Source organism: Crinia signifera, chromosome 4 (assembly GCF_055691185.1).
Source record: "Crinia signifera chromosome 4, ASM5569118v1, whole genome shotgun sequence".
Lineage (NCBI taxonomy): Eukaryota > Metazoa > Chordata > Amphibia > Anura > Myobatrachidae > Crinia > Crinia signifera.
The window spans coordinates 16,315,566-16,333,293 of NC_139220.1; the positions used below are offsets into that span (position 1 = coordinate 16,315,566).

Below are 17,728 nucleotides of genomic sequence, written 5' to 3' on the forward strand. Positions count from 1 at the left end.
AAATGAAAGCTTCTGATGAGACTGGTAATAAAATACTTTGTTGACTTGCGTCGCCCTTTCTTCCAGGTGGGGACAAGATCATTGATGTCATCGACGTGGCGCGGCAGGCCGACAGCAAGATGAAGCTGCGGAACTTTGTGAAATACTTCATGAACCCCGAACGACCCAAAGTATTAAATGTCATCAGCCTGGAGTTCTCCGACACCAAGTGAGCAAACCTGCTAAAAACGAGCGTTACTATATTCTAAAATGCATGTGGAGTAATACCGTTTATTCTGGTTGCTCTGGGTAACGGATGTTGCCATGCACATTTTGAACGGTCTACTCTGCCCCCTTCAAAATTTTTTTTACCTGGTTGGGTAAGGCTTCCTTGGTCACTTGCCCTCCAGACCAGTAGATGGCGCTCATAGATCTTGGTCACCAGTGATGGCACCTTGGTAGGCCACTCCCCTTCCTATTGTCCTTTTAGGGTTTCACACCTAGTTTATTAGGGCCGTTGGGTAGATTTATCTTCTCCTGTGATTCCAGGATGGCGGATCTGGTTAAAGTGCCGGACATCAGTAAAAAACTGTCTTGGGTGGAGAACTACTGGCCTGAAGATTCGGTCTTCACCAAGCCCTTTGTGCAGAAGTATTGCCTGATGGGAGTGGAAGACAGCTACACCGACTTCCACATAGACTTCGGTGGCACTTCTGTCTGGTATCACGTCCTGTGGGTGAGTACTTATATGGCATTTGAGCCCTCCGCCGTCACGCTTGCACAGTTGAGAACCCGCGTGAAGTGACGATACTTTATACCGGCGTGTGGAAGGTCCGCTCACTGAGTACTTGTGTTAATCCGCAGGGGGAGAAGATCTTCTACTTGATAAAGCCTACGGACGAGAACCTGGCTCTGTACGAATCGTGGAGCTCCTCGGTCACTCAAAGCGAGGAGTTCTTTGGGGACAAGGTGGACAACTGTTACAAGTGTGTGGTGAAACAGGGGCACACGCTATTTGTACCAACAGGTAAATGGGGTTTCCGACAGACATTCCGCTGGTCTCGTTGGTTTGACTTGCGGTACAGTCGCTACGATGAAAGTTTAAGATATAGAGTACACCGGTATGTACGTACACGGGTCAATCCGGTCTTGAAGGCCTCAGATAGAAATTAGCAGTATGGACGCAGTTGAGGTTTATTCTGACATCATAAACATTAAGACGATACAGCAGGCGGACTACAGGGACAGTGCCACGTGTTTCCTAAACGCTGTGTTGTACATTCAAGTGATTGTTCCTTTTGTGGTTTTTAGGCTGGATTCACGCCGTCCTCACGTCTCAGGATTGCATGGCCTTTGGTGGGAACTTTCTGCACAACCTAAACATTGGCATGCAGCTCAGGTAAGTGCGTCTAACCAATTCCATTCGGCAATACTGCCCGCATGATCCAGGCTGCCGCCCCACCACCACCGTATGTGCAATGAGCACCTCCCCCATTCTTACATTGAATTAGAGATTATCGGGAGGATGAAATTCGATTTTTTTTTTTTTTCATTTTTTTTAAATTATTGTTATTTAGGTTTTTTTTTTTAACTCTGTAATTTATAAATTGTTCAGCGTGTTACCCGACCAAGACAAATCTCTTATTCTCAGGTGTTATGAGATGGAAAAGAGGCTGAAGACCCCGGATCTCTTCAAGTTCCCTTTCTTTGAGGCTATTTGCTGGTTTGTGGCCAAAAATCTACTTGAAACATTGAAAGGTAAAATTTCCGCCGCAGATGTCGCCGTACTTGAGTCTAGTCATCAATGGAAGCTGCGCATGTGAATTGCGAATTGTGTTTTTTTTTTTTTATTGTGTAAATGTACCGCTTCTGGTTAACCCTTTGAAATGCCGGCGCCGCTCACAGCTTTATGTAAATATTGCACCCAAAAAAAGAACAGTCTCTCTGTGAGCGGCGCTTGCATTTTTAGCAGATATTTTGAGGATCTCTCACAGCAACTCATTGGAACTCAAAGGGTTAATTTATTTTTCGCAAGTAAGCGGTCCAATTTTGAAGAGACCGGGAGAAGTTTGTGCGCCCAGAAGCCCAGGCTGACCCGCGCACGCACATACTCTATGGAGCTTCATCAGGTCCGCCTTGCTGTCACGCGGGAACCAATGGTCGTGCTGTGCGGCTGCGCGTTTCTGCACCGAACAAACTGTTTGCAGGTGCACACACCCAGGACAGCGAGCGGAGAGGGGGGGTGGGCTCCATTAGCATATGGGAACACCCAGCTTTTCTTGGGCGTTCTCCTGCTAATGTGGGCATGACGGACAGGCGCGGGGCGGGCAGCTGACATCACGTTACTGTGCCCAACGAGTGAATCACGCTCGTGAATGGGTGGTGGCAGCCAACCATTCGCAAGGTGGTGTTTGGTTGACTGGCAAGGATGCAAATTCGCATCCGAGTGAACCAACCGGAATAACCCCCTGTATGTCAACCATTGCATGGGCTTCATTTCCACCAAAAATCTCCCTAACCCGGGATACAGGATTTTCAAAAATAAAAGTCTGTAGTAACTGTAGTGCACTTGTAAAGCCCCATCGCCGCTGCGCCAAATGCTGATCGGGTTTCACTTTCCTTCCTACAGAGCTAAGAGAAGATGGTTTCCATCCGCCGAACTATTTAAAGCACGGCGTGAAAGCGTTAATTACCGCTCTGAAGAGCTGGATGAAAAAAGAGGTGAGAGTTTGTTTTGTTTTTGGTTGTTTTTTACGACTGGGGGTTTATAAACCAAATACAAATTTAAAATTGTATTTAAGAAAGAGATTACACATGGAAAGCAAATAACATTGTTGTATTGTGATACATTTGCAGTACTGTGTCCTGTGATTATATAACTGTGTATTTACTAGTGAGCCAGCTCGAAGCAAAAGCTTCGAAAGCTAGTCTGCTACCTCCTGTGTTTGTGCATGTGTGAGAAAGAGATGTAGTTTCACGCTGTGCCAGCAGATGGCAGTGTTTTGGAGACTCACGGACACTAGACATATATATGACAGATATAAGTGTGTAATGTAAATGGGGCAGTCACAGCTAGATGGTTATCTCTGGTCTGGTGATCCAGGTGGCTGCTGGGCTTCACCTCCCACCAATGAGCACACTGGCTTTACCTGTCCCAGCCAATGAGGACATTGATGAGTTACAGAGAATGTTGCCAGCATCTGATCCATCGATGTCTCTTCTTTCCCCCAGTCTGTAGCAGAACATGCATTTGAGATCCCAGAAAACATCAGACCCGGGAATCTTATTAAAGAGTTATCTAAAGTGATTCGCTCTGTTGAGGTAAGAGCACTGGGAGCGTTCGGCTCATTTGTTTTAATTGCATCAATCCTGTAACCTAATAATATAAGCTGTTATAGTGCGGCAATGATAAATCACAAACGGAACGCCCAATTAAAAGCTGGTTAACGGAATTTCTACATGTGATAGCCTGGCTGTTTCTTCAGCTGGTACACACAAGGCGATATGTGGCGGTCTAACATATCGGACCCTAGGGACGCACCAGAACAATGTACGAAGGATGGATTAGGCCGCTAGAGTAATTGCCTACATCTTTCAGATTGGGCTGAGATTGCGCCATTGTGTACTTGGCTTAAAATGTGACGCGTAAAAGAAATGTCTATGCCAGTGGTTCCCAAACTTGGTCCTGAGGGGCTCCAATGTCACCCGGCAGGTGCACTCATTTCTCACGGACACATTTCCCAGGTCACCCGGCAGGTGCACTCATTACTCACTGACACAATTCCCAGGGCAGGTGCACAGGTGTACTCATTACATACAGACACGATTCCCTTGTCACGGCCCCCCCCCCCCCCCCCTTAATGTAGGATTGCCATCACAGGTGTTTCACCACAAGTGACAGCAATCCTATATTAAGAGTAAGGTGCAGGAGCAGAGCATTGTGTCCTCCTGGAGAGGGTCATGCTGGGAGGTATGGCGTTGTCTCAGCACCCAGATGTTCCCTCTGCACCCTTCTGAACTCTGCGTCCTGTGCTGTTATACACTCTGGTTACTGTACAGTTATTCACGTGAATAGTTCCTACCCTCTTGTCCCCTAATAACCCAGCAGATCATTGTCTTCTGCATGGAAAGGCGTCGGAAAGCAATGCCGAGCAGAAAACCTTTATCCTCTGTTATTGGCGGCTCCGCTTCCTGTGCTGATTTCATCAGGGATCTTAAAATTCAATTACCTAATGCGGAAAGTATCTCAGGAGCAGGGAGTCCCTGCGGACTGCGGATGTGCACCTTCAGTCCTAGCGAGAGAGAGCTGTAATCTCTGTGATATCCGCTTCCGCCCGCTAGACGCTACATGCTTGACAAACGTTCATTGCGTGAAGGTGATACAATGGCCGTGTGGCTGTTCCCGCAGCTGCCGATGTTCTCATTACAGCAATAGGTAGACAAGTAATGACAATGAAAGCTTAGCAATTACAACCAGACTTGGCGATTGTTGCAGGCACTATGTGGCTGGAGCACATATCGAAGGCCTCACACTATGCGATCTTGGCTTTGCTAGCGATGCTGTGGGAGCGTGCATCATCGTTAGTCGGGCATCGGTGGTCATACACACTTTCAGATGAAAAAAGTGTGTATGGGCCTTTACAGACATTGGCAATGAGCCCTTAGTAACTCCGGTAGGATGTTATAGAGCAGTGGTCAGGGAACTCGGTCCTCATTACCCCACCTCATTACCCCACGCAGTGCATGTTTTCCAGGTCTCCTCACAGAATCACAAGTGAAATAATCAACTCCACCTGCGGACCTTAGAAAATGTGTCTGTGAGTAATTAGTACACCTGTGCACCTGCTGGGTTACCAGCAAAACATGCACTGTGTGGGGTAATTAAGACCGAGTTCCCTGACCACTGTTATAGAGGAAGGGGTTAATAATTTAGCAAGCACGTATTCTACAGAGCTTTTGCACCAGTGGAGCTTACAATCTGTATTCCCTTACACATGTACATATACACACACATTAGGGTTAATATGTTTCAGAAGCCGAGTAACCTGCCAGAATGTTCTAGGAGTGTGAAAAGAAACTGGAGCATCCGTAGTAAACGCACGCAAGCATTCAGAGAACGTACAAACTCCACACATAAGTGGATGTGGCATTGTGCTTCTGATCACAGTCTGAGGCTGCGTCTAACCACCGTGCTACCCACATCCATCCTGTTAATTGTCTGTGATTGTTTTGTGCTGACATGTTCTACTTTCCGCCCAGCTACATTTAAAATGCCGGTTTGGAAGGTTGGGTTTATGGTCGTTAGAAATGTCACCTTTTATTAAGTTATGTGTTAGGACGAGCAGGTGAGGTGGGGACTTCCGCGGCACAGGGCAGATTATTTGATGATAATTTATCAGACGATGTTCTCCTTTTAGTCCAAATTTCTAGCATGTAATAGAGACCCCTTGTGTTCTGCCTCACAGGAAGAAGGGAGCAAGCCAGTCAAATCTCAGGGAATCCACGGGCTGTGCCCGCTCTCCCTATCCTCGCCTGAGAAATCATCACATCTCTCCAGACGGAAAGCCAGGCAGCTGCGAGACCATTCCAACAAAGCCCCCTCTAACCTGGACATCCTGGAGCATCACACCAGGGAGGTGCTGAAAAGGTTGGAAATGTCTCAGTGGGAAGAGGTTAGTATTGGTATTATGGCTGTCCTGGAAACCGCTGCCACCCCCAGAAGTCCCTCGCCAGCTGCGAGGAGACTTGTGCGTAATGTCTGCGTGCCAGGAGACTTGTGCGTAATGTCTGCGTGCCAGGAGACTTGTGCGTAATGTCTGCGTGCCAGGAGACTTGTGCGTAATGTCTGCGTGCCAGGAGACTTGTGCGTAATGTCTGCGTGCCAGGAGACTTGTGCGTAATGTCTGCGTGCCAGAAGACTTGTGCGTAATGTCTGCGTGCCAGGAGACTTGTGCGTAATGTCTGCGTGCCAGGAGACTTGTGCGTAATGTCTGCGTGCCAGGAGACTTGTGCGTAATGTCTGCGTGCCAGGAGACTTGTGCGTGTTCTCTGCGTGCCAGGAGACTTGTGCGTAATGTCTGCGTGCCAGGAGACTTGTGCGTAACGTCTGCGTGCCGGGAGACTTGTGCGTAATGTCTGCGTGCCAGGAGACTTGTGCGTAATGTCTGCGTGCCAGGAGACTTGTGCGTAATGTCTGCGTGCCAGGAGACTTGTGCGTAATGTCTGCGTGCCAGGAGACTCGTGCGTAATGTCTGCGTGCCAGGAGACTTGTGCGTAATGTCTGCGCGCCAGGAGACTTGTGCGTAATGTCTGCGTGCCAGGAGACTTGTGCGTAATGTCTGCGTGCCAGGAGACTTGTGCGCAATGTCTGCGTGCCAGGAGACTTGTGTGTAACGTCTGCGTGCCGGGAGACTTGTGCGTAATGTCTGCGTGCCAGGAGACTTGTGCGTAATGTCTGCGTGCCAGGAGACTTGTGCGTAATGTAATGTCTGGGTGCCAGGAGACTTGTGCGTAATGTCTGCGTGCCAGGAGACTAGTGCGTAATGTCTGCGTGCCAGGAGACTAGTGCGTAATGTCTGCGTGCCAGGAGACTTGTGCGTAATGTCTGCGTGCCAGGAGACTTGTGCGTAATGTCTGCGTGCCAGGAGACTTGTGCGTGCTCCCTGCGTGCCAGGAGACTTGTGCGTAATGTCTGCGTGCCAGGAGACTTGTGCGTAATGTCTGCGTGCCAGGAGACTTGTGCGTAATGTCTGCGTGCCAGGAGACTTGTGCGTAATGTCTGCGTGCGAGGAGACTTGTGCGTAATGTCTGCGTGCCAGGAGACTTGTGCGTGTTCTCTGCGTGCCAGGAGACTTGTGCGTAATGTCTGCGTGCGAGGATACTTGTGCGTAATGTCTGCGTGGCGGGAGACTTGTGCGTAATATCTGAGTGCTGGGAGACTTGTGCGTAATGTCTGCGTGCCGGGAGACTCGTGCGTAATGTCTGCGTGCCAGGAGACTTGTGCGTAATGTCTGCGTGCCAGGAGACTTGTGCGCAATGTCTGCGTGCCAGGAGACTTGTGCGTAACGTCTGCGTGCCGGGAGACTTGTGCGTAATGTCTGCGTGCCAGGAGACTTGTGCGTAATGTCTGCGTGCCAGGAGACTTGTGCGTAATGTCTGCGTGCCAGGAGACTAGTGCGTAATGTCTGCGTGCCAGGAGACTCGTGCGTAATGTCTGCGTGCCAGGAGACTTGTGCGTAATATCTGAGTGCTGGGAGACTCGTGCGTAATGTCTGCGTGCCAGGAGACTCGTGCGTAATGTCTGCGTGCCGGGAGACTTGTGCGTAATGTCTGCGTGCCGGGAGACTTGTGCGTAATGTCTGCGTGCCGGGAGACTTGTGCGTAATGTCTGCGTGCCGGGAGACTTGTGCGTAATGTCTGCGTGCCAGGAGACTTGTCCGTAATGTCTGCGTGCCAGGAGACTTGTGCGTAATGTCTGCGTGCCAGGAGACTTGTGCGTGTTCTCTGCGTGCCAGGAGACTTGTGCGTGTTCTCTGCGTGCCAGGAGACTTGTGCGTAATGTCTGCGTGCGAGGAGACTTGTGCGTAATGTCTGCGTGCCGGGAGACTTGTGCGTAATATCTGAGTGCTGGGAGACTTGTGCGTAATGTCTGCGTGCCAGGAGACTTGTGCGTAATGTCTGCGTGCCAGGAGACTTGTGCGTAATGTCTGCGTGCCAGGAGACTTGTGCGTAATGTCTGCGTGCCAGGAGACTTGTCCGTAATGTCTGCGTGCCAGGAGACTTGTGCGTAATGTCTGCGTGCCAGGAGACTTGTGCGTAATGTCTGCGTGCCAGGAGACTTGTGCGTAATGTCTGCGCGCCAGGAGACTTGTGCGTAATGTCTGCGTGCCAGGAGACTTGTGCGTAATGTCTGCGTGCCAGGAGACTTGTGCGTAATGTCTGCGTGCCAGGAGACTTGTGCGTGTTCTCTGCGTGCCAGGAGACTTGTGCGTAATGTCTGCGTGCCAGGAGACTTGTGCGTAATGTCTGCGTGCCAGGAGACTTGTGCGTAATGTCTGCGTGCCAGGAGACTTGTGCGTAATGTCTGCGTGCCAGGAGACTTGTGCGTAATGTCTGCGTGCCAGGAGACTTGTGCCTAATGTCTGCGTGCCAGGAGACTTGTGCCTAATGTCTGCGTGCCAGGAGACTTGTGCCTAATGTCTGCGTGCCAGGAGACTTGTGCCTAATGTCTGCGTGCCAGGAGACTTGTGCGTAATGTCTGCGTGCCAGGAGACTTGTGCGTAATGTCTGCGTGCCAGGAGACTTGTGCGTAATGTCTGCGTGCCAGGAGACTTGTGCGTAATGTCTACGTGCCAGGAGACTTGTGCGTAATGTCTGCGTGCCAGGAGACTTGTGCGTAATGTCTGCGTGCCAGGAGACTTGTGCGTAATGTCTGCGTGCCAGGAGACTTGTGCGTAATGTCTGGGTGCCAGGAGACTTGTGCGTAATGTCTGGGTGCCAGGAGACTTGTGCGTAATGTCTGCGTGCCAGGTGACTTGTGCGTAATGTCTGGGTGCCAGGAGACTTGTGCGTAATGTCTGCGTGCCAGGAGACTTGTGCGTAATGTCTGGGTGCCAGGAGACTTGTGCGTAATGTCTGCGTGCCAGGAGACTTGTGCGTAATGTCTGCGTGCCAGGAGACTTGTGCGTAATGTCTGCGTGCCAGGAGACTTGTGCGTAATGTCTGCGTGCCAGGAGACTTGTGCGTAATGTCTGCGTGCCAGGAGACTTGTGCGTAATGTCTGGGTGCCAGGAGACTTGTGCGTAATGTCTGGGTGCCAGGAGACTTGTGCGTAATGTCTGCGTGCGAGGAGACTTGTGCGTAATGTCTGCGTGCGAGGAGACTTGTGCGTAATGTCTGCGTGCCAGGAGACTTGTGCGTAATGTCTGCGTGCCAGGAGACTTGTGCGTAATGTCTGCGTGCCAGGAGACTTGTCCGTAATGTCTGCGTGCCAGGAGACTTGTGCGTAATGTCTGCGTGCCAGGAGACTTGTGCGTAATGTCTGCGTGCCAGGAGACTTGTGCGTAATGTCTGCGTGCCAGGAGACTTGTGCGTAATGTCTGCGTGCCAGGAGACTTGTGCGTAATGTCTGCGTGCCAGGAGACTTGTGCGTAATGTCTGCGTGCCAGGAGACTTGTGCGTAATGTCTGCGTGCCAGGAGACTTGTGCGTAATGTCTGCGTGCCAGGAGACTTGTGCGTAATGTCTGCGTGCCAGGAGACTTGTGCGTAATGTCTGCGTGCCAGGAGACTTGTGCGTAATGTCTGCGTGCCAGGAGACTTGTGTGTAATGTCTGCGTGCCAGGAGACTTGTGCGTAATGTCTGCGTGCCAGGAGACTTGTGCGTAATGTCTGGGTGCCAGGAGACTTGTGCGTAATGTCTGCGTGCCAGGAGACTTGTGCGTAATGTCTGCGTGCCAGGAGACTTGTGCGTAATGTCTGCGCGCCAGGAGACTTGTGCGTAATGTCTGCGTGCCAGGAGACTTGTGCGTAATGTCTGCGTGCCAGGAGACTTGTGCGTAATGTCTGCGTGCCAGGAGACTTGTGCGTGTTCTCTGCGTGCCAGGAGACTTGTGCGTAATGTCTGCGTGCCAGGAGACTTGTGCGTAATGTCTGCGTGCCAGGAGACTTGTGCGTAATGTCTGCGTGCCAGGAGACTTGTGCGTAATGTCTGCGTGCCAGGAGACTTGTGCGTAATGTCTGCGTGCCAGGAGACTTGTGCCTAATGTCTGCGTGCCAGGAGACTTGTGCCTAATGTCTGCGTGCCAGGAGACTTGTGCCTAATGTCTGCGTGCCAGGAGACTTGTGCCTAATGTCTGCGTGCCAGGAGACTTGTGCGTAATGTCTGCGTGCCAGGAGACTTGTGCGTAATGTCTGCGTGCCAGGAGACTTGTGCGTAATGTCTGCGTGCCAGGAGACTTGTGCGTAATGTCTGCGTGCCAGGAGACTTGTGCGTAATGTCTGCGTGCCAGGAGACTTGTGCGTAATGTCTGCGTGCCAGGAGACTTGTGCGTAATGTCTGCGTGCCAGGAGACTTGTGCGTAATGTCTGGGTGCCAGGAGACTTGTGCGTAATGTCTGGGTGCCAGGAGACTTGTGCGTAATGTCTGCGTGCCAGGTGACTTGTGCGTAATGTCTGGGTGCCAGGAGACTTGTGCGTAATGTCTGCGTGCCAGGAGACTTGTGCGTAATGTCTGGGTGCCAGGAGACTTGTGCGTAATGTCTGCGTGCCAGGAGACTTGTGCGTAATGTCTGGGTGCCAGGAGACTTGTGCGTAATGTCTGCGTGCCAGGAGACTTGTGCGTAATGTCTGCGTGCCAGGAGACTTGTGCGTAATGTCTGCGTGCCAGGAGACTTGTGCGTAATGTCTGGGTGCCAGGAGACTTGTGCGTAATGTCTGGGTGCCAGGAGACTTGTGCGTAATGTCTGCGTGCCAGGAGACTTGTGCGTAATGTCTGCGTGCCAGGAGACTTGTGCGTAATGTCTGCGTGCCAGGAGACTTGTGCGTAATGTCTGCGTGCCAGGAGACTTGTGCGTAATGTCTGCGTGCCAGGAGACTTGTGCGTAATGTCTGCGTGCCAGGAGACTTGTCCGTAATGTCTGCGTGCCAGGAGACTTGTGCGTAATGTCTGCGTGCCAGGAGACTTGTGCGTAATGTCTGCGTGCCAGGAGACTTGTGCGTAATGTCTGCGTGCCAGGAGACTTGTGCGTAATGTCTGCGTGCCAGGAGACTTGTGCGTAATGTCTGCGTGCCAGGAGACTTGTGCGTAATGTCTGCGTGCCAGGAGACTTGTGCGTAATGTCTGCGTGCCAGGAGACTTGTGCGTAATGTCTGCGTGCCAGGAGACTTGTGCGTAATGTCTGCGTGCCAGGAGACTTGTGCGTAATGTCTGCGTGCCAGGAGACTTGTGCGTAATGTCTGCGTGCCAGGAGACTTGTGCGTGTTCTCTGCGTGCCAGGAGACTTGTGCGTAATGTCTGCGTGCCAGGAGACTTGTGCGTAATGTCTGCGTGCCAGGAGACTTGTGCGTAATGTCTGCGTGCCAGGAGACTTGTGTGTAATGTCTGCGTGCCAGGAGACTTGTGCGTAATGTCTGCGTGCCAGGAGACTTGTGCGTAATGTCTGGGTGCCAGGAGACTTGTGCGTAATGTCTGCGTGCCAGGAGACTTGTGCGTAATGTCTGCGTGCCAGGAGACTTGTGCGTAATGTCTGCGTGCCAGGAGACTTGTGCGTAATGTCTGCGTGCCAGGAGACTTGTGCGTAATGTCTGCGTGCCAGGAGACTTGTGCGTAATGTCTGCGTGCCAGGAGACTTGTGCGTGTTCTCTGCGTGCCAGGAGACTTGTGCGTAATGTCTGCGTGCCAGGAGACTTGTGCGTAATGTCTGCGTGCCAGGAGACTTGTGCGTAATGTCTGCGTGCCAGGAGACTTGTGCGTAATGTCTGCGTGCCAAGAGACTTGTGCGTAATGTCTGCGTGCCAGGAGACTTGTGCCTAATGTCTGCGTGCCAGGAGACTTGTGCCTAATGTCTGCGTGCCAGGAGACTTGTGCCTAATGTCTGCGTGCCAGGAGACTTGTGCCTAATGTCTGCGTGCCAGGAGACTTGTGCCTAATGTCTGCGTGCCAGGAGACTTGTGCCTAATGTCTGCGTGCCAGGAGACTTGTGCGTAATGTCTGCGTGCCAGGAGACTTGTGCGTAATGTCTGCGTGCCAGGAGACTTGTGCGTAATGTCTGCGTGCCAGGAGACTTGTGCGTAATGTCTGCGTGCCAGGAGACTTGTGCGTAATGTCTGCGTGCCAGGAGACTTGTGCGTAATGTCTGGGTGCCAGGAGACTTGTGCGTAATGTCTGGGTGCCAGGAGACTTGTGCGTAATGTCTGCGTGCCAGGTGACTTGTGCGTAATGTCTGGGTGCCAGGAGACTTGTGCGTAATGTCTGCGTGCCAGGAGACTTGTGCGTAATGTCTGGGTGCCAGGAGACTTGTGCGTAATGTCTGCGTGCCAGGAGACTTGTGCGTAATGTCTGGGTGCCAGGAGACTTGTGCGTAATGTCTGCGTGCCAGGAGACTTGTGCGTAATGTCTGCGTGCCAGGAGACTTGTGCGTAATGTCTGCGTGCCAGGAGACTTGTGCGTAATGTCTGGGTGCCAGGAGACTTGTGCGTAATGTCTGGGTGCCAGGAGACTTGTGCGTAATGTCTGCGTGCGAGGAGACTTGTGCGTAATGTCTGCGTGCCAGGAGACTTGTGCGTAATGTCTGCGTGCCAGGAGACTTGTGCGTAATGTCTGCGTGCCAGGAGACTTGTGCGTAATGTCTGCGTGCCAGGAGACTTGTCCGTAATGTCTGCGTGCCAGGAGACTTGTGCGTAATGTCTGCGTGCCAGGAGACTTGTGCGTAATGTCTGCGTGCCAGGAGACTTGTGCGTAATGTCTGCGTGCCAGGAGACTTGTGCGTAATGTCTGCGTGCCAGGAGACTTGTGCGTAATGTCTGCGTGCCAGGAGACTTGTGCGTAATGTCTGCGTGCCAGGAGACTTGTGCGTAATGTCTGCGTGCCAGGAGACTTGTGCGTAATGTCTGCGTGCCAGGAGACTTGTGCGTAATGTCTGCGTGCCAGGAGACTTGTGCGTAATGTCTGCGTGCCAGGAGACTTGTGCGTAATGTCTGCGTGCCAGGAGACTTGTGCGTAATGTCTGCGTGCCAGGAGACTTGTGCGTAATGTCTGGGTGCCAGGAGACTTGTGCCTAATGTCTGCGTGCCAGGAGACTTGTGCCTAATGTCTGCGTGCCAGGAGACTTGTGCCTAATGTCTGAGCGCCAGGAGACTTGTGCGTAATGTCTGAGCGCCAGGAGACTTGTGCGTAATGTCTGCGCGCCAGGAGACTTGTGCGTAATGTCTGCGTGCCAGGAGACTTGTGCCTAATGTCTGAGCGCCAGGAGACTTGTGCGTAATGTCTGAGCGCCAGGAGACTTGTGCGTAATGTCTGCGTGCCAGGAGACTTGTGCGTAATGTCTGCGCGCCAGGAGACTTGTGCGTAATGTCTGCGCGCCAGGAGACTTGTGCGTAATGTCTGCGCGCCAGGAGACTTGTGCGTAATGTCTGCGCGCCAGGAGACTTGTGCGTAATGTCTGCGCGCCAGGAGACTTGTGCGTAATGTCTGCGTGCCAGGAGACTTGTGCGTAATGTCTGGGTGCCAGGAGACTTGTGCGTAATGTCTGGGTGCCAGGAGACTTGTGCGTAATGTCTGCGTGCCAGGAGACTTGTGCGTAATGTCTGCGTGCCAGGAGACTTGTGCGTAATGTCTGCGTGCCAGGAGACTTGTGCGTAATGTCTGCGTGCCAGGAGACTTGTGCGTAATGTCTGGGTGCCAGGAGACTTGTGCGTAATGTCTGCGTGCCAGGAGACTTGTGCGTAATGTCTGCGCCAGGAGACTTGTGCGTAATGTCTGCGCCAGGAGACTTGTGCGTAATGTCTGCGCGCCAGGAGACTTGTGCGTAATGTCTGCGCCAGGAGACTTGTGCGTAATGTCTGCGCCAGGAGACTTGTGCGTAATGTCTGCGCGCCAGGAGACTTGTGCGTAATGTCTGCGCGCCAGGAGACTTGTGCGTAATGTCTGCGCGCCAGGAGACTTGTGCGTAATGTCTGCGCGCCAGGAGACTTGTGCGTAATGTCTGCGCGCCGGGAGACTTGTGCGTAATGTCTGCGTGCCGGGAGACTTGTGCGTAATGTCTGGGTGCCAGGAGACTTGTGCGTAATGTCTGCGCGCCAGGAGACTTGTGCGTAATGTCTGCGTGCCAGGAGACTTGTGCGTAATGTCTGCGTGCCAGGAGACTTGTGCGTAATGTCTGCGTGCCAGGAGACTTGTGCGTGCTCCCTGCGTGCCAGGAGACTTGTGCTTGTTCTCTGCGTGCGAGGAGACTTGTGCGTGCTCCCTGCGTGCGAGGAGACTTGTGCGTGTTCCCTGCGTGCGAGGAGACTTGTGCGTGTTCTCTGCGTGCGTTCTACTAGTCCTGTTGGTGTGTGTTATATTCTTTCCCCAGTACTTATTATTCTCGTGCTTTTTATCTGCAGATGTAGCCGCCGTGGTGGGCCACACGGAAATACCATTACACAAAAACGTGAATTTTTAAAGCACGCTAATGCAAAAAATAAAAAATATATCCCTATGTATAACTTTCCCTTTGTTAGTGTGTGTAATGTGTATAATAATGCTGGTTTTCTTGCAGAAATGTTTTATGTTAATATGTATAATATTGTTACTTTATTTGCTGGCAGAGCTTGTCCTGTGGCGTGGTGTTTTATGCCTTTTTGTCTTATAACTCCTTTATATTCTCCTGAAGCCCTCCTGTCAGTCTTACTCATGCCAAATAGTCCCTTCACAACCCAAGGGCATGGAGGAGTGGCCTAGTGGCAAAGGGCGGACATGGCTGGTCCTAAAAGTTAACAGAAAGCAGGTAACGGGGAGTCGGTCGCTGGTCTACCCCTAAAGCGAGAGACTATCAGACTATAATCGCCACATGCATTCCGCCTTAAGCAAGTGCCTCAAATCCATCATCCTAGGCCATTACCATAGAACGCCAGGTCGCTGAGAGGGACGGACTGGAAGACTTGCTGCTCTCGGAGACTAATCTTTTGTCTCTCTTTTCAGGACGTGGGCACTTATAAGTTGAATTTGAAATTTAATAAACCACTGCAACCTTCTTCGACTGTGCCTGACCAGAAAACGAAAGACAACGACATCCGCCTGCTGCTGTCTAACGGGAGGATAATAAGGTATGCAGACTACTCTCCAGTGACCGTGAGAGATACTTAGGGGCAGACTTAACGAATGCTCCAACCAGTCAGCTCCTGTCATGTGTTCAGCTCCTCAGCTGATTGGCTGGGGCACCATTTATCATTCGTAAAGAGTGATAACAAGAATATAATAATAAATGTGCTCTGAGGTATTTTTTGTAAGACGGGTATTCAACCCTTGCAGCAAATCCTGTTTAGGATTCGCTGCCCAATCGCCGGGTTCCGGAGGGCTGGAGCATTCGCTGGCAGCTTTCCCTCTCACCCTATTCAACGTGTCAGGGGCTCGCTGCCCCTGGCGGCGAATTTTAACCCTAGCCTGACTGCCATTAGGTACCGAGATGAGATCCTCAGACCCCTTGTGAGACCATATGTTGGTGCGGTTGGCCCTGGGTTCCTCCTAATGCAAGACAATGCTAGATCTCATGTGGCTGGGGTGCGTCAGCAAGACGAAGGCATTGATGCTATGGACTGGCCCGCCCGTTCCCCAAATCTGAATCCAATTGAGCACATCTGGGACATCATGTCTCGCTCCATCCACCAACAGACTAGGAGTGGGCGGATGCTTTAGTCGAGGTCTGGCAGGAGATCCCTCAGGAGACCATCCGCCACCTCATCAGGAGCATGCCCAGGCGTCGTAGGGAGGTCATACAGGCACGTGGAGGCCACACACACTACTGAGCCTCATTTTGACTTGCTTTAAGGACATTACATCAAAGTTGGATCAGCCTGTACTGTAGTGTGTTTTTCCACTTTAAGTGTGTGACTCCAATTCCGGACCTCCATGGGTTAATAAATGTGATTTCCATTTGATCATTTTTGTGTGATTGTTGTCAGCACATTCAACTATGTAAAGAACAAAGTATTTAATAATAATATTTCATTCATTCAGATCTAGGAAGTGTTATGTTAGTTTTACCTTTATTTTTTTAAGCAGTGTACTATAAAAACCAAACACTGCCAATCCAAGTTTCACAACTAATCCCCCGATGTTACTCTTCCATACACAGAGACGAAAGGCAGCCATTCACCGACCGGAGTCTCTACACTGCCGACAGTGAGGATGAAGACAACCGAGGGCGATCGAAAAAAACAAAGGACATCAAATCGGAGACGCTGTGCCCCAGCTTGGGGACGGATGGCAAAGCGGAGATTCAGAAACCACTAAATAGTAAGCCAAAACGCGTTACCTTCTTCTGTAAAACGCGTTTCTCCTCTGCTTCTGGGACAGTCGCTTCTAATTTACATTTTGTTTTTGTTTTTCCCGTTTCAGTGTTTTTTGAAAGTGTCAAATCGGAGCTCAGGAACGGAACCTCAGAATATTCCGATATTTCCGATACGGAAGGATCCAATACCAGTTGCACTAACCAGGTACGTTAATCGTGTTTGCGCCTTTTCTGGAATATGCGTAAAAGTCTTTCTGGGGTCATTTTTATTTAGACCAGAGATAAGCAGTGTTCCAGATTTTTTGTCGAACTACAAGTTACAGCATGCTGCGCCAGCCATCCAGAGTTTTCCCGCAAACGTTAAATATGGCAGCTGGTGGGTGTTCTGAGCCTACACCTAAAGTAACGGGCTCTAGGAGAATGAACGTACCAGCATTTGTGCCATTTAGCAGGGAGATATAAATCGGCCATTTTTTTAAATAGGAAAAACGAACCTGGTTTTATCACGCTCACAAAAAAAATTTCAATTCAAAATCTGCGAAATATCTGCACTTTCGGGAACCGGTAGGCTGTTACATTTGCATTCGGAGACAGCCAGCAGCTCTCCAGAGAGATGGCTTTGCCAGGGGTTAATTCTGGTGTCTGCAAATTTCTAGAGTAAGTCTGAAACAATGGCCATCCCTTCATATGAAGGAAAAGAATCATTAGATAATCCATAATAAAAAAAACCCGTTGCTTAATAATTAAAGGTCATTACATTTCCTCCCTCCGCCACTGCCCCTGCATTAATGGTGTTACCGGTAATAGTGCGGCTGTTCTGGGAATGAGAGGCGTGTAAACCATTGGGAATAATTTTTTTGCAAGGTTCTGTAGCGCCATCTAGTGGACATTTATTAGAATTATACTTATTTCATACTTTATATTACGCATTAAAATTTGTTGACCAAAGTTGTTTTTGTGATGTCCGTGTAAATGTTTAACAAAGCTGGAACTGCAATCTTCATATTAGATGTAGATTGGTTGAGATCTAACAGGAACGGCAATTTTATATTTTTTTTACACTGGGGATTTCAGACCGCGGAGTTGTGACTGTTGTATTTCTTTCGGCTTCTGTACAACATCCTGAGTATTTCTCACAGTATTTCTCTATTGGATCCAGCAGAACGACTCCTCAGAGGATACGGACAGCTCGGGTGATGAGCAGCCGCAGGAACACACTGCAAGTGTTAAGGAAGAGGACACAGGGTCAACCTGTGATGAGGACAGTTACTGGTCCGCTAGTGAAAGGACGCAGACAAGGTTAGATGACGTTGGCAGGGCCACTTACTGCTTGGGCCGTTACAGTTCTAGTTACACCCTTGGGTACATCTCAGATCTGGGAGGCGGGACTTGAGAGGAGACAGTGCGGTTTTGCTTTGCAAAGATGCTGTCCGGGCATGTGTGTGGATTGGCGGATTCATACTTGGGCAGGGCCAGTGAGGTCACAGTAGCTCGAATGACTGCAACCTCTGTTTTGTCCTGCATTGCCTCCTGTTCAGAAACTGCCCTTTAGATGTGAGAGGCGATAGTGCTGTGCTTTTTATTAATTCATTTTTATTAGTTTCAACATATAAAATACATACATTTAGATTATCACGCAGACCGTCACTATAAAATGAGAAAACAAAAAACAAAACACAAAAAAAAAAAAAAAAACCAAGCATATACACTCAACAAAAAAAGAACCCAGACTACCCCCTCCTATGCTCTTCATTATTACAAC

At 50.5% G+C, this 17,728-nt stretch overlaps 1 protein-coding gene across 4 annotated transcripts in view; it reads left to right on the top strand.

Annotated features, from left to right (window-relative positions):
* Positions 1-17,728, top strand: part of KDM7A (lysine demethylase 7A) — a 69,055-nt gene that overhangs the window by 39,563 nt on the left and 11,764 nt on the right. The window contains exons 5-17 of one of the 4 annotated variants that reach the window (XM_083181228.1): positions 67-208; positions 529-715; positions 844-1,006; positions 1,291-1,378; positions 1,631-1,737; positions 2,609-2,700; positions 3,211-3,300; positions 5,445-5,651; positions 14,350-14,463; positions 14,658-14,782; positions 15,811-15,971; positions 16,074-16,171; positions 17,126-17,265. In XM_083181228.1, coding sequence (XP_083037354.1) covers positions 67-208; positions 529-715; positions 844-1,006; positions 1,291-1,378; positions 1,631-1,737; positions 2,609-2,700; positions 3,211-3,300; positions 5,445-5,651; positions 14,350-14,463; positions 14,658-14,782; positions 15,811-15,971; positions 16,074-16,171; positions 17,126-17,265 — 1,714 coding nt within the window. The remainder of the gene's footprint in view (positions 1-66; positions 209-528; positions 716-843; positions 1,007-1,290; positions 1,379-1,630; positions 1,738-2,608; positions 2,701-3,210; positions 3,301-5,444; positions 5,652-14,349; positions 14,464-14,657; positions 14,783-15,810; positions 15,972-16,073; positions 16,172-17,125; positions 17,266-17,728) is intronic. The other 3 variants (XM_083181229.1, XM_083181230.1, XM_083181231.1) reach the window with 3 other exon arrangements.